Source organism: Salmo trutta, chromosome 32 (genome assembly GCF_901001165.1).
Source record: "Salmo trutta chromosome 32, fSalTru1.1, whole genome shotgun sequence".
Classification (NCBI taxonomy): Eukaryota; Metazoa; Chordata; class Actinopteri; order Salmoniformes; family Salmonidae; genus Salmo; species Salmo trutta.
In genome coordinates this window covers 28,783,180-28,807,373 of record NC_042988.1, presented here as the reverse complement: position 1 = coordinate 28,807,373, position 24,194 = coordinate 28,783,180, and the positions used below count along the sequence as shown (strand labels likewise).

The window sequence follows — 24,194 nt, the reverse complement described above, 5'->3', positions numbered from 1 at the left end:
ATTCAGCTTTTTCCCGGGCTCTGAGAGCCTATGGGAGCCGTAGGAAGTGTCACGTTACAGCAAAGATCCTCAGTCTTCAATAAACAGAGACAAGAAGAACAAGATCTTGTCAGAGAGGGCACTTCCTTTAAGGAATCTTCTCATGTTTTTGCCTGCCATATGAGTTCTGTTATACTCACAGACACCATTCAAACAGTTTTAGAAACTTTAGGGTGTTTTCTATCCAAAGCCAATAATTATATGCATATTCTAGTTACTGGGTAGGAGTAGTAACCAGATTAAATCGGGTACGTTTTTTATCCGGCCGTGTAAATACTGCCCTCTAGCCCTAACAGGTTAACAAACCTCTAAAGGAGATTCAATGCCATACAACACTCCTTCCGTAGCTTCCAACTGCTCTTAAATGCAAGTAAAACTAAATGCATGCTTTTCAACCATTCGCTGCCCGCACCCACCCGCCTGACTAGCATCACTACTCTGGACGGTTGTGACTTAGAATATGTGGACAACTACAAATACCTAGGTGTCTGGCTAGACTGTAAACTCTCCTTCCAGACTCATATTAAATATCTCCAATCCAAAATTAAATCTAGGATGGGCTTTTTATTTCGCAATAAAGCCTCTTTCACTCACGCCTCCAAGCATACCCTCGTAAAACTGACTATCCTACCGATCCTCGACTTCGTCGATGTCATTTACAAAATAGCCTTCCAACATTCTACTCAGAAAACTGGATGCAGTCAATCACAGTGCCATTATTTGTATCACCAAAGCCCCATATACTACCCACCACTGCGACCTGTATGCTCTCGTCGGCTGGCCCTCGCTACATATTCGTCGCCAGACCCACTGGCTCCAGGTCATCTATAAGTCGATGCTATGTAAAGCTCTGCCTTATCTCAGCTCACTGGTCACGATAACAACACCCACCCGTAGCACACGCTCCAGCAGGTATATCTCACTGGTCATCTCCAAAACCAACACCTCCTTTGATCGCCTTTCCTTCCAGTTTTCTGCTGCCAATGACTAGAACGAATTGCAAAAATCTCTGAAGTTGGAGACTTATATTTCCCTCACTAACTTTAAACATCAGCTATCTGAGCAGCTAACCGATCGCTGCAGCTGTGCATAGCCCATCTGTAAATAGCCCATTCAATCTACCTACCTCATCCCCATATTGTTTGTATTTACTTTCCTGCTCTTTTGCACACCAGTATTTCTACTTGCACATCATCATCTGCACATCTATCACTCCAGTGTTAATTTGCTAAATTGTAATTACTTCGCTACTATGGCCTATTTATTGCCTTACCTCCTCATGCCATTTGCACACACTGTATATAGACTTTCTTTTTTTTCTATTGTGATTTTGACTGCACGCTCGTTTATTCCATGTGTAACTCTGTGTTGTTGTTTGTGTCACACTGCTTTGCTTTATCTTGGCCAGGTCGCAGTTGTAAATGAGAACTTGTTCTCAACTGGCCTACCTGGTTAAATAAAGGTGAAATATATATATATATATATATATATATATATTTTAAATCTGAATCAGGGTTAGTTTGGCAGATGGGGTGAAAGAGGAGTGATTACAATAGAGGAAACCAAGTCTAGATGTATCCTTACCCTGCAGCTTGGATATGTGCTGAGAGAAGGACAGTGTACCATCTAACCATACTCCCAAGTACTTGTACGCTCTCACATTTTGTACACATATTTGTTTACATCCCTGTTAGTGAGCATTTGTCCTTTGCTAAGATAATCCATCTGCCTGACAGGTATGGCTTATCAAGAAGCTGATTAAACAGAATGATCATTACACAGGTGCACCTTGCACTGGGGACAGTAAAAGACCACTCTAAAATTTGCAGTTTTGTCACACAACACAATGCAACAGATGTTTTAAGTTTTGAGGGAGCGTGCAGTTGGCATGCTGACTGCATGAATTTCCAACAGAGCTGTTGCCACATCATTTTATGTTCATTTCTCTACCAGTAGGTAAAGCCGCTTCCAACGTCGTTTTAGAGAATTTGGCACAAGCGCAGACCATGTGTAACCACGCCAGCCCAGGACCTCCACATCCGGCTTATTCACCTGCAGGATCATCTGAGACCAGCCACCTGGACAGCTGAGGAAACTGTGGGTTTGCACAACCAAGGAATTTATGCACAAACTGACAGAAACCGTCTTCAGGGTCTTGACCTGACTGCAGTTCGGTGTCGTAACCCACTTCAGTGTGAAAATGCTCACCTTCGATGGCCACTGGCACACTGGAGATGTGTGCTCTTCACTGATGAATCCCGGTTTCAACTGTACTGGGCAGATGGCAGACAGCGAGCATGGCTTCGTGTGGAAGAGCTGTTTGCTGATGTCAACGTTGTGAACAGAGTGCCCCATGGTGGCGATGGGGTTATGGTATGGGCAGGCATAAGCTACGGACAACGAACACAATTGCATTTTATTGATGGCAATTTGAATGCACAGAGATACCGTGACGAGATCCTGAGGCCCATTGTCGTGCCGTTCATCCGCCGTCATCACCTCATGTTTCAGGCCCCATATCGCAAGGATCTGTACACAATCCTGAAAATGTCCCAGTTCTTCCATGGCCTGCATAATCACCAGACATGTCACCCATTGAGCATGTTTGGGATGCTCTGGATCGACGTGTATGACAGCATGTTTCAGTTCCCGCCAAAATCCGCAAGTTTGCACAGCCATTGAAGAAGAGTGGAACAACATTCCACAGGCCACAATCAACAGCCTGATCAACTCTATGCGAAGGAGATGTGTCGCGCTGCGTAAGGCAAATAGTGGTCACACTAGATACTGACTGGTTTTCTGATCCACACTCCTACCTTTTTTTTAAGGTATGTGTGACCAGATGTATATTTGTATTCCAGTCATGTGAAATCCATAGATTAGGGCCTAATTAATTTGTATATGTTGATTGATTTAACCTCTCTAGGGTAGGTGGCACCAAATCGTCCTACCTACGTAACAGCCAGTGGAATCCTGTGGCGCGTTATTCAAATACCTTAGAAATGCTATTACTTCAATTTCTCAAACATATGACTATTTTACACCATTTTAAAGACAAGACTCTCGTTAATCTAACCACACTGTCCAATTTCAAAAAGGCTTTACAACGAAAGCAAAACAATAGATTATGTCAGCAGAGTACCCAGCCTGAAATAATCAGACACCCATTTTTCAAGCTAGCATATAATGTTACAAAACCCAGAAGACAGCTAAATGCAGCACTAACCTTTGATGATCTTCATCAGATGACACACCTAGGACATTATGCTATACAACACATGCATGTTTTGTTCAATCAAGTTCATATTTATATCAAAAAACAGCTTTTTACATTAGCATGTGACGTTCAGAACTAGCATACCCCCGTAAACTTCCGGTGAATTTACTAACAATTTACTAAATTACTCACGATAAACGTTCACAAAAAGCATAACAATTATTTTAAGAATTATAGATACAGAACTCCTCTATGCACTCGATATGTCCGATTTTAAAATAGCTTTTTGGTGAAAACACATTTTGCAATATTCTAAGTAGATAGCCCGGCATCACAGGGCTAGCTATTTAGACACCCAGCAAGTTTAGCCTTCACCAAACTCTGATTTACTATTAGAAAAGTTTGATTACCTTTGGTGTTCTTCGTCAGAATGCACTCCCAGGACTTCTACTTCAATAACAAATGTTGGTTTGGTCCCAAATAATCCATTGTTATATCCAAACAGCGGCGTTTTGTTCGTGCGTTCAAGACACTATCTGAAAGGGTAAATAAGGGTTACGAGCACGGCGCATTTCGTGACAAAAAAATTCTAAATATTCCATTACCGTACTTCGAAGCATGTCAACCGCTGTTTAAAATCAATTTTTATGCCATTTTTCTCGTAAAAAAGCGATAATATTCCGACCGGCAAAGCCTGTTTACATTCAACGAGAGAGAAAGTAAAAGCATTGGATCCCCTCGTGCACGAGCCTTAGTCTAATGGCCCTCTGATTGGCCACTTTCCTAACGCGCTAATGTGTTTCAGCCTGGGGCTGCCTCGATATCATTCAGCTTTTCCCGGGTTCTGAGAGCCTATGGGAGCCGTAGGAAGTGTCACGTTACAGCAAAGATCCTCAGTCGTCAATAAAAAGAGCCAAGATGAACAAGAACTTGTCAGACAGGTCACTTCCTGTATGGAATCTTCTCAGGTTTTTGCCTGCCATATGAGTTCTGTTATACTCACAGACACCATTCAAACAGTTTTAGAAACTTTAGGGTGTTTTCTATCCAAAGCCAATAATTATATGCATATTCTAGTTACTGGGCAGGAGTAGTAACCAGATTAAATCGGGTACGTTTTTTATCCGGCCGTGTAAATACTGCCCCCTAGCCCTAACAGGTTAATTATACGAACTGTAACTCAGTAAAATCTTTGAACTTGTTCCATGTTGCTTTTATGTTTTTGTTCAGTGTACATCATTGGTCTGAGCGGTATAAAAAGGAATGTCAGTCTTAACCGTGACACTTATTTAGGACCTCATCCTGAGTGTTACTGTAAGGGCTGTCTGAAGAGAGAGTGGACCAAAACTCAGCGGAGTTAGTGTTCATCATATTTAATTATAAAATGGAACACTATACAAATACAAAATAAGAAACTGACAGCCAACAGTCCTGTCAGGTGAAACACTGAACAGAAACAATTACCCACAAAACCCCAACGGAAAAACATGCACTTATGTGTGACTCCCAATCAACCACAACGAACTTCAGCTGTGCCTGATTGGGAGCCACACACGGCCCAAAACAAAGAAATACAAAAACATAGAAAAAGAACATAGAACGCCCACCCAATGTAACACCCTGGCCTAACCAAAATAAAGAACTTAAAACCCCTCTCTATGGCCAGGGCGTTACAGTACCCCCCCAAGGTGCGGACTCCGGCCGCAAAACCTGACACTGAAGGGGAGGGTCTGGGTGGGCCTTCTTACGGCGGCGGCTCAGGTGCGGGACGTGGCCTCTGCTCCACCCTTGGCGTCGCCCTCTTAGGTGGCGCACCGGGCCGCGCCGAAGGTCTGGTGGGCGACCCTGACTTCGCCCGGCTGGCGGGCAACCCTTGTTGCGCCTGGTTGGCGGACGACCCTGGCTGCGCCCGGCTGGCGGGTGGCGATGGCTGTGCCCGGCTGGCGGGTGTCCCTTGCTGCGCCCGGCTGGCGGGCGGCGATGGCTGCGCCAGGCTGGCGGATGACCCTGGCTGCGTCCGGCTGGTGGGCGGCGCTGGCAGATGACCCTGGCTGCGTCCGGCTGGCGGGCTGCGATGGCTGCGCCTGGCTGGCGGGCGGCGATGGCTGCGCCCGGCTGGCGGGCGACCCTTGCTGCGCCCGACTGGCGGATGACCCTGGCTGCGCCCGGCTGGCGGGTGTCCCTTGCTGCGCCCGGCTGGCGGACGACCCTGGCTGCACCCGGCTGGCGAGCCACTCTGGCAGATCCGGACAGGCGGGCCACTCTGGCAGATCCGGACAGGCGGGCCACTCTGGCAGATCCGGACAGGCGGGCCACTCTGGCAGATCTGGACAGGCGGGCCACTCTGGCAGCTCCGGACAGGCGGGCCACTCTGGCAGCTCCGGACAGGCGGGCCACTCTGGCAGCTCCGGACAGGCGGGCCACTCTGGCAGCTCCGGACAGGCGGGCCACTCTGGCAGCTCCGGACAGGCGGGCCACTCTGGAGGCCTAGTCCTGGGAGGTGGCACCGGACGGACCAGGATGGGGAGAACCACTGGTGGCCTGGTCCTAGGAGGAGGCACAGGACTGACTAGGATGGGGAGACCCACTGGTGGCCTGGTCCTAGGAGGAGGCACAGGACTGACCAGGATGGGGAGACCCACTGGAGGCCTGGTCCGTGGAGCAGGCACAGGACAGACCAGGATGGGGAGACCCACTGGAGGCCTGGTCCGAGGAGGAGGCACAGGCTTAACCAGGATGGGGAGACCCACTGGCGGACTGGTCCGAGGAGGAGGCACAGGCTTAACCAGGATGGGGAGACCCACTGGCGGACTGGTCCGAGGAGGAGGCACGGGCTTGACCAGGATGGGAAGACATGCAGGAGGCCTGGTTCTGGGCGTAGGCACAGGACGTGCAGGGCTGGGAAGACATGCAGGAGGCCTGTTTCTGGGTGTAGGCACAGGACGTGCAGGGCTGGGAAGACATGCAGGAGGCCTGTTTCTGGGCGCAGGCACAGTCTTCAACAGACGGCCAGCACGCACCTCAGGACGAGTATGGAGAACTGACTCAGGTGACATCAATTCACTGACACGCTCCATAGTGCGAATGCCGTGCCTTATGCACCAAACCAGCAGGTCTCTCACCTCTCTCTCCTCCAATCTCCCCATCAACTCCTTCACTGTCTCTGCTTTCCACCCTTCGCTCACCTCCAACGTCAACCCGACTGGCTCTGGTTCCGACCTCGGCACCACCGACTGTCCCGTGTGCCCCACCCCAAAACAAATCTTGGGGCTGCATCTCGTGCGTTACAGTTACAGTGGTCTAAGACACTGCATCTCAGTGCAAGAGGCATCACTGCAGCATCTGGTTCGTATCCAGGCTGCATCACATCCGGCTGCGATTGGGAGTACCATAGGGTGGCGCACAATTGGCCCAGTGTTGTCCAGGGTAGGCCGTTCATTGTAAAAAATGATTTGGTCATAACTGACATGCCTAGTTAAATAAAGGTTAAAAAAAATGAATTCTTGAGGCATCATATCAAATCAAATTCAAATCAAATGTATTTATATAGCCCTTCTTACATCAGCTGATATCTCAAAGTGCTGTACAGAAACCCAGCCTAAAACCCCAAACAGCAAGTAATGCAGGTGTAGAAGCACGGTGGCTAGGAAAAACTCCCTAGAAAGGCCAAAACCTAGGAAGAAACCTAGAGAGGAACGAGGCTATGAGGGGTGACCAGTCCTCTTCTGGCTGTGCCTGGTGGAGATTATAACAGAACATGGCCAAGATGTTCAAATGTTCATAAATGACCAGCATTGTCAAATAATAATAATCACAGTAGTTGTCGAGGGTGCAACAAGTCAACACCTCAAGAGTAAATGTCAGTTGGCTTTTCATAGCCGATCGTTGAGAGTATCTCTACCGCTCCTGCTGTCTCTAGAGAGTTGAAAACAGCAGGTCTGGGACAGGTAGCACGTCCGGTGAACAGGTCAGGGTTCCATAGCCGCAGGCAGAACAGTTGAAACTGGAGCAGCAGCACGGCCAGGTGGACTGGGGACAGCAAGGAGTCATCATGCCAGGCAGTCCTGAGGCATGGTCCTAGGGCTCAGGTCCTCCGAGAGAGAGAAAGAAAGAGAGAGAATTAGAGAGAGCATACTTAAATTCACACAGGACACTGGATAAGACAGGAGAAATACTCCAGATATAAAAGACTGACCCTAGCCCCCCGACACATAAACTACTGCAGCATAAATACTGGAGGCTGAGACAGGAGGGGTCAGGAGACACTGTGGCCCCATCCGCCCCTTATCAGTGGGAGACTTGAGGTAGGCTACAGACAATTTCTTTCCTTAAAAAAAAAAATCATGTTACATTCAGAAATTAGGCATACATAATATAATTTAGTTACTTATTTTTTATACAGTTGGGTGTTTAACCACATATTTTTAAGGGTCATTTTGTGTTTTTATTAGTCTACAGTTGTGGCCAAAAGTTTTGAGAATGACACCAATATTCATTTCCACAAAGTTTGCTGCTTCAGTGTCTTTAGATATTTTTGTCAGATGTTACTATGGAATACTGAAGTATAATTACAAGCATTTCATAAGTGTCTAAGGCTTTTATTGACAATTACATGATGTTGATGCAAAGAGTCAATATTTGCAGTGTTGACCCTTCTTTTTCAAGACCTCTGCAATCTGCCCTGGCATGCTGTCAATTAACTTCTGTGCCACATCCTGACTGATGGCAGCCCATTCTTGCATAATCAATGCTTGGAGTTTGTCAGAATTTGTGGGTTTTTGTTTGTCCACCCGCTTCTTGAGGATTGACCACAAGTTCTCAATGGGACTAAGGTCTGGGGAGTTTCCTGGCCATGGACCCAAAATATTAATGTTTAGTTCCCACTCCCTTGGCTGAGAAGCAACACCACACATGAATGGTCTCAGGATGCTTTACTGTTGGCATGACACAGGACTGATGGTAGTGCTCACCTTGTTTTCTCCGGACAAGCTTTTTTCCGGATGCCCCAAACAATCGGAAAGGGGATTCATCAGAGAAAATGACTTTACCCCAGTCCTCAGCAGTCCAATCCCTGTACCTTTTGCAGAATATCAGTCTGTCTCTGATGTTTTTCCTGGAGAGAAGTGACTTCTTTGCTGCCCTTCTTGACACCAGGCCATCCTCCAAAAGTCTTCGCCTCACTGTGCGTGCAGATGCACTCACACCTGCCTGCTGCCATTCCTGAGCAAGCTCTGTACTGGTGGTGCCCTGATCCCGCAGCTGAATCAACTTTAGGAGACGATCCTGGCGCTTGCTGGACTTTCATGGGTGCCCTGAAGCCTTCTTCACAACAATTGAACTGCTCTCCTTGAAGTTCTTGATGATCCGATAAATGGTTGATTTAGGTGCAATCTTATTGGTCAGCAATGTCCTTGCCTGTGACGCCCTTTTTGTGCAAAGCAATGATGACAGCGCTTGTTTCCTTTAAGGTAACCATGGTTGACAGAGGAAGAACAATGATTCCAAGCACCACCCTTCTTTTGAAGCTTCCAGTCTGTTATTCAAACTCAATCAGCATGACAGAGTGATCTCCAGCCTTGTCCTCGTCAACACTCACACCTGTGTTAACAAGAGAATCACTGACATGATGTCAGCTGGTCCTTTTGTGGCAGGGCTGAAATGCAGTGGAAATGTTTTTTGGGGATTCAGTTCATTTGCATGGCAAAGAGGGACTTTGCAATTAATTGCAATTCATCTGATCATTCTTTATAACATTCTGGAGTATATGCAAATTGCCATCATACAAACTGAGGCAGCAGACTTTGTGTGTCATTCTCAAAACTTTTGGCCACGAATGTACTGTTGATATGCGCCCAACAGCAGTAGTTTTCAAGATAGAGCACTTACAGTAAAAATCTAAAAGTGTGATTATAATATGTTTTGCATCATTTGAAGCATTTTGTACACTACGCTCACATAGTCTGAGAAGACCTGGGTAAAAAATCTCAGCTAAATACAATGCACTAATATCATAAGTGAAAGTATAAGTAAGAGACTTGTCAGTGTTATGTATGCCTAACAGGCGTGAGTGCAGTTTTGATCCCGACAGGATGCAGCAAGACCCGGAGCAGCAAGACCCACTGTGGGTGGGTAGTCTGTTTTATGTACTGTGACACACTGTGGGTGGGTAGTCTGTTTTATGTACTGTGACACACTGTGGGTGGGTAGTCTGTTTTATGTACTGTGACAGACCAGGGGGTTGGGTCAAAATGTTTACGAGATCAGACACGGACAGAGTAGGATTAGCTCAGTTTCAAAGGTGTTTATTAAAAAGAATAGTTCAAAAAGAAAAGAATAGGTCTCCCCCATGAGACCCTCTCCGGGATACCATCTTCTGGGCTCCGGGTCTTGCTGCATCCTGTCGGGATCAAAACTGCACTCACTCCTGTTACCTCTGTAACCGTCCCCAAATATATGGGAGTCCTTTCTTCCCCTACTCTCCCTGTGTGCTGCCCTTCTGGCAGCTTTATGGGACTTGCAATCAGCCCCAATTAGTCCTGGCCAGAGAGCCCGCCGAGACCTGGCACGTCCAGCAAATGGAGCCATCGCCTCATGATGTATACTCCGTCTGTCACCAGGCCTCGACGTGTCTCCCCCTGGTGGCTGAGCTGCTGTACGCCACAGTACAGTAATTATATTGGACTTTGTCTATGAAGAGGTGGCTGTTTATATCACCTGCACCACCTTGGCCTTCTATAGGTTAGTTGTGTAAGGTTCTGTATTTATTTTCTTAGTCAACCTTGTGTTCTGTTATGTTGTGTTCTTGAAAGTAACCATGTTTCTTTGTGTTCTTCAACGTAGCCCTGTCTTTCATTTTTTATTTATTGATTTCACCTGTATTAGTTTCTCACCTGGTCTCATCAGCTCCTTATTTAGTTCAGTTCATTCTGTTTGTGCCTTTGTTGAGGTATTGTTCAGTTTGACTCTACTAAGCCTTTTCCTGGCTTGTTTGTGAGAACCAGTTATAGCCTTCAGTCCTAGTTTTGGTTCACCTGCCTGTTTGCTTACTTATGTATGACCATTGCCTGCCTGTGACTACGATTCCTGCCTTCTGCGAAATAAACACCTGCTGCACTCTGCGCGTGAATCTACACCTTTTTCTCCCTGAGTACTTATTACAAGTTGTAGTTTGTTTGTACTTACAGTAGGCGATGGACTCGTTTTTGATAGATATCTAAGAGCTATATGATCTAAGTTCATAGTAGTTAATCATAGTATATTGATTGCATTTTTTTCAACATACACGACCGGTCAAAGGTTTTAGAACACCAAGGGTTTCTCTTTATTTTTACTATTTTCTACATTGTAGAATAATATTGAAGACATCAAAACTATGAAATAACACTTGGAATCATGAAGTAACCCAAAAAGTGTTAAACAAATCAAAATATATTTTATATTTGATATTCAAATAGCCACCCTTTGCCTTGATGACAGCTTTGCACACTCTTGGCATTCTCACAACCAGCTTCAGGAAGTAGTCACCTGGACGTGTGGCGTTTGAGCCAATCAGTTGTGTTGTGACAAGGAGGGGGGTTACCTCTGCTGCAGAGGGTAAGTCCATTAGAGTTACCAGCCTCAGAAATTGCAGCCCACATAAATGCTTCACAGAGTTTCAAGTAACAGACACATCTCAACATCAACTGTTCAGAGGAGACTGTGAATCAGGCCTTCATGGTCGAATTGCTGCAAAGAAACCACTACTCAAGAACACCAATAAGAAGAAGAGACTTGCTTGGGCCAAGAAACACGGGCAATGGACATTAGACCGGTGGAACTTTGGTGCGGAGTCCAAATTTGAGATTTTTGGTTCCAACCGCTGTGTCTTTGTGAGACGCGGTGTGGGTGAATGGATGCTCTCCGCATGTGTATTTCCCACCGTAAAGCATGGAGGAGGAGGTGTGATGGTGTGGGGGTGCTTTGCTGGTGACACTGTCTGTGATTTATTTAGAATTCAAGGCACACTTAACGAGCATGGCTACCACAGCATTCTGCAGCGATACGCCATCCCATCTGGTTTGGGCTTAGTGGGACTATAATTTCTTTTTTCAACACACCTCCAGGCTGTGTAAGTGCAATTTTACCAAGAAGGAGAGGGATGGAGTGCTGCATCAGATGACCGACCTGGCCTCCACAATCCCCCGACCTCAACCAAATTAAGATGGTTTGGGATGAGTTGGAAAGAAAAGCAGCCAACAAGTGCTCAGCATATGTGGGAACTCCTTCAAGATTGTTAGAAAAGCATTCCATGTTAAGCTGGTTGAGAGAATGCCAAGAGTGTGCAAAGATGTCATCAAGGCAAAGGGTGGCTATTTGAAGAATCTCAAATATAAAATATATTTTGATCTGTTTAACACTCTTTTGGTTACTACATGATTCCATATGTGTTATTTCATAGTTTTGATGTCTTAAAAATAAAGAAAAACCCTTGAATGAGTAGGTGTTCTAAAACTTTTGACCGGTAGTGTATGCTTGTTTAATAGTTTTTGATAAGGAATGATCACACCCTGGGGGTACGTTTGAAAATGAATGGGAGAAAAATATATTTTAAAATCATTTTCAGTTGAAAATGCTGTGTACACGGACCACCTCCCATGAAAATTATGCAATAAAGTAAATGGCATCATTCCAAGTCCATTGCTTTTTTTATTCATTTAAAGGTACACTCCGTGATGTGACAGCATCATGCAAAGTGGGGCGACAAACACCTCAAACAACAGATTACAAATCACCCAAATTATGTGGCAGTCTTGGAAGATTAGAATTTTGTTTTTTTGTTTTCTGTAAGCCTGCTGTGACATGATATCATATTGCTGAGTCTACCTCTCTCAACCTGTCCTCTACTGCCCTCTGACAGTCAGGAAGTGGAAATGCTTAAGGAACTGAAAGACTATGTGCCTGAAAACCCTCAAGTAAAGACTATCAGAATCCTCCTCCACGGACCAATCGGAGCGGGAAAATCCAGCTTAATCAACTCCATCAATTGTGTGTTTCAGGGTCACATTACAAATATCACCTTGGCCAACTTCGCTGCTGCAGGTGAAAGCATTACCAGAAAAGTAAGTTAGTTCAGTAAGTTATAAGCAAGTGTTATATGAAACCCATTGAGTGAAACCATAACATATTAAAGCAAATGGATGTGAATACTCATCAAATTGTATAATTCATTAGAAATGCACATCCTATTTTACAGTACGAAACCCACAAAATCTAAAAAAGAAAAACATGGAATCTATTTCCCATTGGTGCTCAATGATGTCATGGGTCTGGAGAAAAGTGTCAAAGGTGTGCATAAGGTTGACATCATCAAGGCCCTAAAGAGCCATGTAAAAGAGGGCCACAAGGTAAAGTAAACAAAGTGAAACACAATTTCACCAACAAGGAATCTCTGTTATAGTCAGTTAGTCAGTATTGATTAAAACACGTTTTTAAAATTTCACTCTTGTCTAGTTTAATCCCATATCACCATTATCAGAAGAGGATCCTGGCTACATAAATACCCACAGTTCGGAGGACAGAGTTCACTGTCTGGTCAGTGTCATGCCAGCTGATAAAATGGCTGTCTTGATTGGTGTCATCCAGAAGATGAGGAACATCAGAGTAGGAGCCGCTGATATGGGTGAGAGTGAAAATGTTAGTGTCAGACCTGTGTTCAAATACTATTAGGGTATTTCAAAAGTCATTTGGAAGTTAGTATTTTAATATATTGCATTTGAAAGTACAAGTAGTTTTATATTGGAATATATGTGGAAATACACTTGGAAAGTATTGGCATGTATTTTAAAATATACAAATATACTTCTATACTACCATGCATTGGAACCAGGTCTGGTTGGTATTTGAAATAATCTATTTGGAAATAAGTATTTGAAAATACTTTCAAAGTATAAGGTAAGGGTATGGGTAAAGGTTAGGGTAAGGATGTCCCAAGGAATCCTGGATAGTGTCAGGAATCCCGCTTCCTGAGTCTGTTTCTGCCTGAGATGACTGTTTTTGTTTACGTGTTGTCTAAGGTTCCTGAACGCACCCTGTCTGGTTGCCAGGCAATGAGGTTAGGCGGGAGATCTATTTATTACCCGCACCTGCATCTCATCAACCTTCTGCACACCTGGTCCTGATCTTCACCTCTTCATAAGCCCTGACCTGACATCCATTCCCTGCCGGATCGTTAGCAATGAACAGTATGTTGTGCCAGCGTATCAGCCTCATGTTTCCTGAGCTAGTTTTGTTGTTTGGTGCTTGTTACTGGTTACTCACTCCCGTTTACTCTGTCTACAGTCATTCTCCCGGAACATTCAACTCCCTTGCCTGGCCGTCGGTGGATTCAGTGACTTCATTGGATCAACCCATTTACTCTCATCAACTCACCTCTGCTGCCGCTCCGTCTCCTGGATCACTCAAATTACACATCAAGACTACCAATAAATACTCACCTTGTCCTGGTTTGCTTCTGGGTTCTGTCTTAGAGAATCGTGACAGGATAGCACTGACTAAAATGGTGCGTTGGGATGCTATCGAAAACTTTAACATTTGAAACAAGCATGGGAACAAGCATTAGTTGTTACACCTCTGTAATTACAGACTGCAATTACCGCCAGTTACATGTTGTTATCACAGTGTAACTATGAATTATTACAATTCAATCCAATACTTGTAATGAATTACACTGTAAGTCCTTATTACAGCAATCACACTGTAATAATGACCCTTAAAATGAAGTGTTACGCAATCATTTGAAAAAACTTTCAAATCTTCCAATAGAAGTAGTTGATTTGGGCCACATTATTTGAAAATACTCAAATACACAGAAAATAAGTATTAAATATAAAATGATCAAATACACATATATTTCAACCCAGGTCAGAAAATTACTGTACATTGCTATTATTTTGATGGTCACACAAACTAATAGTATTATAGGTGTACTATGTCTTTGAGTAGGAGCGTCATCGCATTGCCTGGAGAGAAAAAGGACTGCTGGATTAAATCAGTTTGCTCTGGCAGGGATTCCCCAAAAAAGGTTATTCTCACCAGAGTGGGTGACGCCTGTCCATTGGTGAAGAAACACCTGAAAAACATCTATTTGAGCAAGTACATAAAGGAGAAGGTGAGTAAAAAAAGCATCTGATTGTATTATGAAAGACTGTAAGATTTGTTAACCATCAAAGGGTGGCTAGCCAGTGTCCCTAATACATGTTCCATGGTAGTTACATACACAGGTACAGCTCATTCAATTGAATTCCAACTTTATTCTTTCATTGCAGATGGAGCAGTGCAGTACTAAACTGGGAGTACCAGTAGGCTGCATCCAGCCTGTGAAGAACTACCATGAGGAAATAAACTTGGATGAAGACATGAATGTGCTGCTATTCAGGGTACGGCTCAACTTTACAGATTACTTCATCAGAAAGCCCCCACAAGATATCAAGTGTTGTGTTCAAGACCACCTAAAGGGAGACCGATTCAAGATCGAGACCGGAGCAAATCCAGTCAGAGTTGAGACCAAGACTGGAGGGTGGAAGAGACCGAGACAAGACCGAAACTAGGAAAATGTGAGTACTATTCAAGAAGACCATGGTAGCCACTAGGGCTGTACCAAGTACTCGGACAAAACGAGTATAGTAATGGATATGGAGAATTTTCAGAATATGACTAGAACACAAGTATTTTTTTTTATTATCCGTAATCAGATTTTGTTTTTAAATACGTAATCTGATTATTCGTAATTTTTGCTGCCAACACGCATCTCTCTTTCACTCAAAGTGTGAAGCTCTATGTTCTCTAAACAACTATTGGCTAGTTCTTCTGTCTTAAGTGAAACAATATATGGGGCAAGTGAATTAGCCTACCTTCATCTAAATCTGTCTGGAATAAATGCAGGCAATAGTAGCCAGCCATGCATTAGGCTATTTATTAGCCTTTTCCGTTGATAATTGAATAAGACTAAGTAAGTAAATCATGTGCATTTTGATCTGTCGGGGTCATTTACCTTTGAACAATGTGTGTGAATGAGTGAATGAACATAATGATGCTCTCTGAGAAGCGCTTTGAGTGATGGCACAGTAATTCACACTTGAGGTATAAGCTTTACCGGCATTTAAAGCACACTCCAGGGTTTCTGATCAAGAGTAATCAAGAGTAAATCCGATTATGTCGGCACACCCCTAGTTGCCACCATAATAAGAGTTCAAAATGGCCACTGTGTTCATACAGTATTTAGGAAGAACATATGAATTCTTTAGACATTCAGAATGGTGACAAATGCATGTTGAGGGCAAATAGAGAGCCACTCTACAAATGATCACTAACTCCAACAGGTCTATAACAGATAAAAATATAAAATATGTTCCAACTTCCCCCAGTCTCCCCTTACTAATAGTGAGCGAGCAACTTTCAAACAATGATCCCCTCTTCCTTACCAGCAAATCAAGGAAATGATGAGGAGCACTACAAAGTTTTAGGATATTTTTCAATTAAAGTAAAGGACAGTAATGTTAAGAGTACAGTAGGAAGACCAGAAAATAGTCTATAAGCTATTAATGTGTCATGAAAGGAGTGTGGCTATTTAGCCTGGCAAAGCGGTTTTATGGGATCTGATATGAGTTTTTCACTTCCCTGGTATTGGTTGGTCTCAGCAAGAAATTATGAGTAAAAATGTATCTGACACCAAGACAAGACCGAGACACTCCTAGGCCGGACTCGAGTAGGCTACTACAACACTGAAGAGAACTGAGGGATGCATACATTATCCAGAGTCACTAGCCTATACTAGCCTACACAACCATAATACAAGCGGGTCTGTCATACAGCCACATAAAACCCCACTGAATAGTGAAGGCTACTTCTTCCTGTCATTCCTTTCACATTGTTTGCTTATAACTGACAACCATGATCCTTCTTGAGTAGGACAATTTTGCCACTTGTTTTTTCTTTTTGGTTGTTTTAGTCTGTTGTTTAGGTCTTTGGGTTTGTGAGATAGTGGGTTACAAATACAATGTATAAATTATTGAAGAAATATGTTATTTATTGCATATATTATTTTAATATTTTATTTATTTATTATTTAGCTTCTTCATTGAGGAAAACGTTTCTTACCATGACTGATAGCTATCACAAGATGAATGCACTAACTGTAAATCGCTCTGGATAAGAGCATCTGCTAAATAACTTAAATGTAATCATTATTAGAGCAGGATCTTAAAGTATTTTGAGGACAATGGAATTTAAATAAAGATGCCTTTATTGACAGCATACTGTCGTATTAGCATAGTAGGCTACAAATATTCGGTAAAACTACATGATCCACGTTAAAATATGACGTCATCACGTGATACTCAGCTGGGCTGCATTCAGTAAGTTTTTACGTTCTGGAACGTTCAATTGAACGGAAACGGTACTGAACGACCAGTTGAATAACGGGGAGGCTGTGGGTTGGGGGAACTGAGGTATAATAATAAAGGTCGCGGGAACGCTGTCAGCATGGTCACTGCCCTTTAAATACGTCACTCGTTGCTTCAAGTCACACCTCACCACACCTACCAAACGGGAGCAAACGTACCTCAGTCTGTTCAAAAACGTACGAAAACTTTTTTGAAAACGTGTCGTTCAGTACAAACAGTTCTGCAAAGTAGCAAACGTTCAAGTGAACTGAACGCACCTCTCTTGCGAGCAGACGGAACGGGAGGAAAACAATTATCCACGTCTATCGAACGCTTCCAGGGAGGGACAATTACACGGATATTGCCATTTAAATTCAAGCTTTTAAAGGGAATACACATTCGATTTTCTTAAAGGAAATAACGGAATTCATAGTGGCGGGGTAAGTGTAAATCCTATTCACAGGACCGATTTGTTCAAGGAAAGGAAGAAAATGGAGTTGGAGGACGGAGTAGTGTACCAGGACGACCCGGGGACATCGGCTATGATGTCGGAGCGGGTATCGGGCCTGGCCAACTCCATCTACCGCGAGTTCGAGAAACTGATAGGAAAATACGACGAAGACGTGGTGAAAGAACTGATGCCGCTCGTCGTGGCTGTGCTGGAGAACCTGGATTCGGTGTTCGCAGAAAACCAGGAACATGAAGTGGAGCTAGAACTGTTAAAGGAGGACAACGAACAGCTCATCACGCAGTATGAACGGGAGAAAGCGCTGAGGAAACACGCAGAGGAGGTGAGTCCGGGAAGCGAACGAGGGAGAGAGATGGAGGACATTGACAGCGGATTTGAAACGCTGCCTCTCGCTGCAAGGCCACGGAGCCAGTGTTTTTCATCATCAAAGCATCCTTACCGATGCCCATGTGTTGTGTAGAACATGCACGTGGTGCAACGTTGTCAACAAGGGATACCCACGAGGCTAATAATCTTATATTGTGCAAGGAGAGCCACGTTCGTAATATCAGCTCCCCAGTTAGATGAGTAACTGTGTGACTAGTTTAGCATCATGCTAACAGTATCATACCCATCCATTGTGGATTGATTCACAGTAGCCTCAATTTCATCACGCACTAACACACAGAATGCCTGCGACCAATATGTTTTTGTCCTCCAAGTTTATAGGTGCGCGTTTGATGTTGCCATGAGAGGATGTAGCCCCCAGTTACAGTCAACCATCCATACTTTTTTGTCAGACTGTTTGCCTGCTTGGCTATTGTAGTTTACAGAAACAGCTGTCAGCCTCCTATCACTTTGCATGCAAATATCTTTAGTATATTGTTTCTTCTCCAGAGATAGACAGAGACACTGGGAGAACGGTCTTCCTGTCACGGTAAATCCAGTCATGGCATCAGAAACATCCCACCTGTGTTCTGCTCTCACAGCCATTAGCTCCTGTCTAGACCAGTGATGTGTATAAACCCTGGATGACTGACAGGGGGTGCTGTATTTAAACCACCTAGCAGTCATCTTGGTACTTGTCACTTGTAAAAGAGACTACAAATGTTACTGACCCCTATTTAATTCCATGTAATTTTGTTCTCTAAACATTTAATTGAAATACTGTAGAATTCTATTAATTCCAATGGAGGACTGCTCCTACTAGGGAGTACCAATATGGCCGACCAGTGGCTTCAAAGCCTCTCAATGAAGTGATAATGCTCGAGAAGCCGGTGTTTGGAGGATATATTGGAATGGGTGTTATTACCGTGCCAATATATCCTCAAAACACTGGCTTTGAATCACTTTTATACAATGGGTTACCAACATAATTAAAATAATGATTGACATGTTATTATTCCGTTATTATTAGAGGCTTGTGTATTTTTTAATATGAAGGGATATTTAACTTTCTCTGGTCATAGGAGTAACAACATGAATTGGTGCAGAAATAATGCAGTGCAACTTAAGTTTCGCCATCAGCTGGAAGACTGTCCTCTTTTTTCAGTGAAGGGAGGGAGAGAGGAGGGACGGTAAGTCAGGTGAGAGGAAGCTTCACCGCTGCTCCCTCCCTCCTCTCAGAGTGAGCAACTTTCAAACAATGATCCCCACTCTTCCCTACCAGCAAATCAAGGAAATGATGAGGAGCATATTTTTCAATGAAAGTAAAGGACAGTAATGTTAAGAGTACAGTAGGAAGACCAGAAAATAGTCTATAAGATATCATTTTTTTTTCCTTTTGGAAAAGTTTTATTACATTTCCTTTAAAAACAGCTCATTTATATTTGTACAACATTTATACACGTAAAAACTGCATAAAAGCATAAAAACAGCATTTGAATATTACATTTACATTTGTTAAAAAGTGCATGTTGTTAAAAACAATAGAAACAACCATGAATAAAAGTACTTTTTCTTGTAAAACATCCAATCTGTAAAAGCCATTTAAAATGTATACAAATGATTTAACAAAAGTAACAAGATATTAATGTGTCATGAAAGGAGTGTGGCTATTTAGCCTGGCAAAGCGGTTTTATGGGATCTGATAATGATGAGTTTTTCACTTCCCTGGTATTGGTTGGTCTCGGCAAGAAATGATGAGTAAAAATGTATCTGACACCAAGACAAGACCGAGACACTCCTAGGCCGGACTCGAGTAGGCTACTACAACACTGAAGAGAACTGAGGGATGCATACATTATCCAGAGTCACTAGCCTATTGTCGTGTCTTTGGCTATGCCGGATTAAGTGATATGACATGCTATTCTATAAAATCCTTTCTCTGTAACTAATATTACCTGATTGAGCTGATCAGGTAGATAATTAACTAGAAAGTCGGGGCACCACGAAATAATGTTTATAGAGCTGTTATCTTCCGAATAAACTCTTAAAGACCTAGTAATCTTTTACATCAATAGCAGTCAATATTAATCGTCACCTTGTTTCTGTCTCATCTGAACATCGTAGAATTCTTGCTTATCTTCACAAACCCTGGCTAACAAGTTGAATCAGCAATACAAACTTTAGTTTAATTATTTATTTACTAAATACCTAAATAATCTCACAGAATTACATATACACAGAATGGATCATACATTGAATATTAATTATGTCCTACAAGAAAACGTCCCTGGGGGACGGAACCTGTATGACGGCAGGTTACACAAAGGAAAGGGCGTTGGGTTTGAGTGAAAGAGCGGGAAGACTGAGGAACAAAGGGAGAAGCTATGCTATCGTAAATACAGTATCTTATGCATTCTAAATTACCGTCCATTTGAAAAAGGAGAATGCAATAAATATTTACTTGGCGCTACGCATTAGTAGGTTGGTCGTAGATGCTGGCCGTGTTGCCCAACAGAGATCTTCCTTGTCCTTTGAAGAGTATCTCTGGTGGTAAACTGAATACTTGGTAGTATTGTGTTGTTTGTTAGAGATCCTTTGTCCGTCCTTTCCTAGCCCACGTTTACAGCGGCCGCTGACAACTCAACGGCTAGGAGGTATCACTTCTGGAGTGAATAAGAGTTCAAAGCACATACCAAGTTGCCATACTTTTAGCTCATGCTATATTCTGGCTGGTATAGTCGAAATTCATCCTTCCGGCATGGAGGTCGTCACCTTCACATTGAAATTTGATGCTAATTTCGTTAGGTTCTTGCTGAGGTTGGCTTAGTTCTATAGGTGGTCTTTGTCCTTCTAACATAGGGCTCTCGCCCTAATGTACCCGGAACAGCTTATTATCTGAACACTTTCAACATAGGACTGTCGCCCTAATGTCATCAGAACAGAAAGTTATATTTTCGTAAAGGGCTTACAGTGGGGGAAAAAAGTATTTGATCCCCTGCTGATTTTGTACGTTTGCCCACTGACAAAGAAAGGATCAGTCTATAATTTTAATGGTAGGTTTATTTGAACAGTGAGAGACAGAATAACAACAAAAATATCCAGAAAAACGCATGTCAGAAATGTTATAAATTGATTTGCATTTTATTGAGGGAAATAAGTATTTGACCCCCTCTCAATCAGAAAGATTTCTGGCTCCCAGGTGTCTTTTATACAGGTAACGAGCTGAGATTAGGAGCACACTCTTAAAGGGAGTGCTCCTAACCGCAGCTTGTTACCTGTATAAAAGACACCTGTCGACAGAAGCAATCAATCAATCAGATTCCAAACTCTCCACCATGGCCAAGACCAAAGAGCTCTCCAAGGATGTCAGGGACAAGATTGTAGACCTACACAAGGCAGGAATGGGCTACAAGACCATCGCCAAGCAGCTTGGTGAGAAGGTGACAACATTTGGTGTGATTATTCGCAAATGGAAGAAACACAAAAGAACTGTCAATATCCCTCGGCCTGGGGCTCCATGCAAGATCTCACCTCGTGGAGTTGCAATGATCATGAGAACGGTGAGGAATCAACCCAGAACTACACAGGAAGATCTTGTCAATGATCTTAAGGCAGCTGGGATCATAGTCACCAAGAAAACAATTGGTAACACACTATGCCGTGAAGGACTGAAATCCTGCAGCGCCCGCAAGGTCCCCCTGCTCAAGAATACATATACATGCCCATCTGAAGTTTGCCAATGAACATCTGAATGATTCAGAGGACAACTGGGTGAAAGTGTTGTGGTCAGATGAGACCAAAATGGAGCTCTTTGACATCAACTCAACTCGCCGTGTTTGGAGGAGGAGGAATGCTGCCTATGACCCCAAGAACACCATCTCCACCGTCAAACATGGAGGTGGAAACATTATGCTTTGGGGGTGTTTTTCTGCTAAGGGGACAGGACAACTTCACCGCATCAAAGGTACGATGGACGGGGCCATGTACCGTCAAATCTTGGGTGAGAACCTCCTTCCCTCAGCCAGGGCATTGAAAATGGGTCGTGGATGGGTATTCCAGCATGACAATGACCCAAAACACACGGCCAAGGCAACAAAGAAGTGGCTCAAGAAGAAGCACATTAAGGTCCTGGAGTGGCCTAGCCAGTCTCCAGACCTTAATCCCATAGAAAATCTGTGGAGGGAGCTGAAGGTTCAAGTTGCCAAACGTCAGCCTCGAAACCTTAATGACTTGGAGAAGATCTGCAAAGAGGAGTGGGACAAAATCCCTCCTGAGATGTGTGCAAACCTGGTGGCCAACTACAAGAAACGTCTGACCTCTGTGATTGCCAACAAGGGTTTTGCTACCAAGTACTAAGTCATGTTTTGCAGAGGGGTCAAATACTTATTTCCCTCAAATGATTTTAGAACATTTTTTACATGCGTTTTTCTGGATTTTTTTGTTGTTATTCTGTCTCTCACTGTTCAAATAAACCTACTATTAAAATGATAGACTGATCATTTATTTGTAACTGGGAAAACGTACAAAATCAGCAGGGGATCAAATACTCTCCCCCCCACTGTATATAGTGGAGGGAGAGAAGGGTGTGTTTCATAGTTTATAACCCATGTCTCTTCACAGGGGCGGGCCACTGATTGAGCAGAGCTTTAACCTTATGAAAACCCAATTCTCTCATTTGGAAGCTAAAATTACATTTCATTTTTTCACAAATAGTTTCATATTTAAACATTTAAATTGCACAATAATTCCATGTGAATCTGATAACTATAATGTGTAGACTTTACACGATACAGTGTGTCATCCTATCATTAATAAGAATGTCTCAGATGACTACCGAACTGACCTCATATTCATTAAGTACAAACACATATTTTCAACTGGTTGGATTACCGAAATATGATTCCTTTCCCCCCCCACCTTTTGATGTTCCCAGACTCTGTATGTTTAACAAAGGCTCTTCAAGAGTCCTTCTGTAGAGTCAAGAGAGAGAGGGAAGGGAGAAAGGTATTTATGGGGGGGGGGGTCATAAACCTACCCCCAGGTCAACATCATGACACTATACTAGCCTACACAACCATAATACAAGCGGGTCTGTCATACAGCCACATAAAACCCCACTGAATAGTGAAGGCTACTTCTTCCTGTCATTCCTTTCACATTGTTTGCTTATAACTGACAACCATGATCCTTCTTGAGTAGGACAATTTTGCATAGTCAAGGATAGTCAATATGCAGTGATTATGTATTGGGTCTATAGTCTACTGCACAAACCTCATTGTTACAGAACTGTTTTTAATTGGTTAATGTTGCATAGGTTTAGGTAAAAAAACAAAAATCTGAGCGGTAGATCTCGGATTGCATTTTGACTCAAAGTGATCTTGAATCAGTTGGTGACCACTGCTCTAAACTAAAGCATCAGAAATCAGACAAGAGTATAGACAAATACAGTCAGGCTATTATACAGCGTCCATAAGTGGGCCGCAATTACCTATTGTAGTCTAGGAAAACCCTTAACTGTTTATGAATGAGTAGTTACACATTTACATTTATGAGAAGTGAATCAGACAAACATTCCTAATCGGGAAAGGTACATTGGACACACACACACACACACACAGAGAATATGCTGTATTCTGCCTCAGAAGCAGCAGGTTTAGTGACTCAGCAATTTATCAAGACTGCTCATCGGATGGAGAGGATGAGGTGAGAAAGGACAGAACAGAATTAAGAGGACAGGACAAGCGAGTGGAGAAGAGGAGAAGAGGGGAGATAAAACAGAACTGTGTTTTACTGGCACTTGCAGTATGAAGGGCTTTCATGCTATTTCTGTAGTCCCACCTTTTCTCACTATCATCCTGAATGAGTTGTTACTTGAGTAATCATGACATTACTACTCAAATATGTAATTTCTAAAATAATCCGGAGTGTATAATACTGTGAGAATAAAGTTCCATCCGTCAGTCTGCATTGTTTCAACTGCTTTGGATATGCATCTTAAGCTCCTCCCTCTAGTAAAGGTAACATATTAAGCCCCTCCCTCTAGTAAAGATAACATATTAAGCCCCTCCCTCTAGTAAAGGTAAAGAAACAGGCATCATGAATAGAAGAGGCATTTAGCATCTGTCCAGGCCCGTACACAGAGTCATGACCCTACCACAGTGGGCAGAACGATCACCATAGAGCTAAAGGTTGCCTTGCCCCTACAGCAGACCTAGGATAAGCTTATCCTACCACAATTTTTACCACAGCCATTTGGGGTCAAAATGACTAAACTGAGCTTTGATCAGTGGTTACAGACAACTTCGTCCAAGACTGCGGGGCTTCACTTGCAGCACTGCCCAGTCTGGTTTGACCTATTTCTGTGTGTGTTTTGGTTTGTCTCCAGGTGTGTGTTTGTTGGACCTCTTGCTGCCTGGCCCTGGTTCTTAGTGAGGGAGAGTTGGATGTGACTCGGACCACCTCTGTAGTCCCATTGGAGCAAACTCAGCGTGTGGTGCTGTTTTAGGCCGCTCCGCTCTGTCCAGGCTGTGACACAGAAACATTGAGACACACACTCCTCCAGCCTGCCTTGGGTTTCTTCATCCCAGGAAACCCTGTGTTCCCCAGAAAATATGCAGATGAGGAGGAGGAGGGGGGGTGGGGACTGAGGTTTTCGTATAGTAGGCTGTGCGGGTTATGATTTTTC

The 24,194-nt window shown here is 43.4% G+C and overlaps 1 protein-coding gene across 6 annotated transcripts in view; it reads left to right on the top strand.

Moving 5' to 3' along the window:
- The first annotated feature begins 16,925 nt into the window (after window positions 1–16,925).
- The window catches only part of LOC115171633 (C-Jun-amino-terminal kinase-interacting protein 4), a 64,174-nt gene continuing 56,905 nt past the window's right edge, over window positions 16,926–24,194 (top strand). For 5 of the 6 annotated variants that reach the window (XM_029728630.1, XM_029728629.1, XM_029728627.1 and 2 more), the window contains exon 1: window positions 16,926–17,465. In XM_029728630.1, the coding sequence (XP_029584490.1) occupies window positions 17,166–17,465 (300 nt within the window). In that variant the 5' untranslated portion in view covers window positions 16,926–17,165. The remainder of the gene's footprint in view (window positions 17,466–24,194) is intronic. The other variant, XM_029728631.1, reaches the window with a different exon arrangement.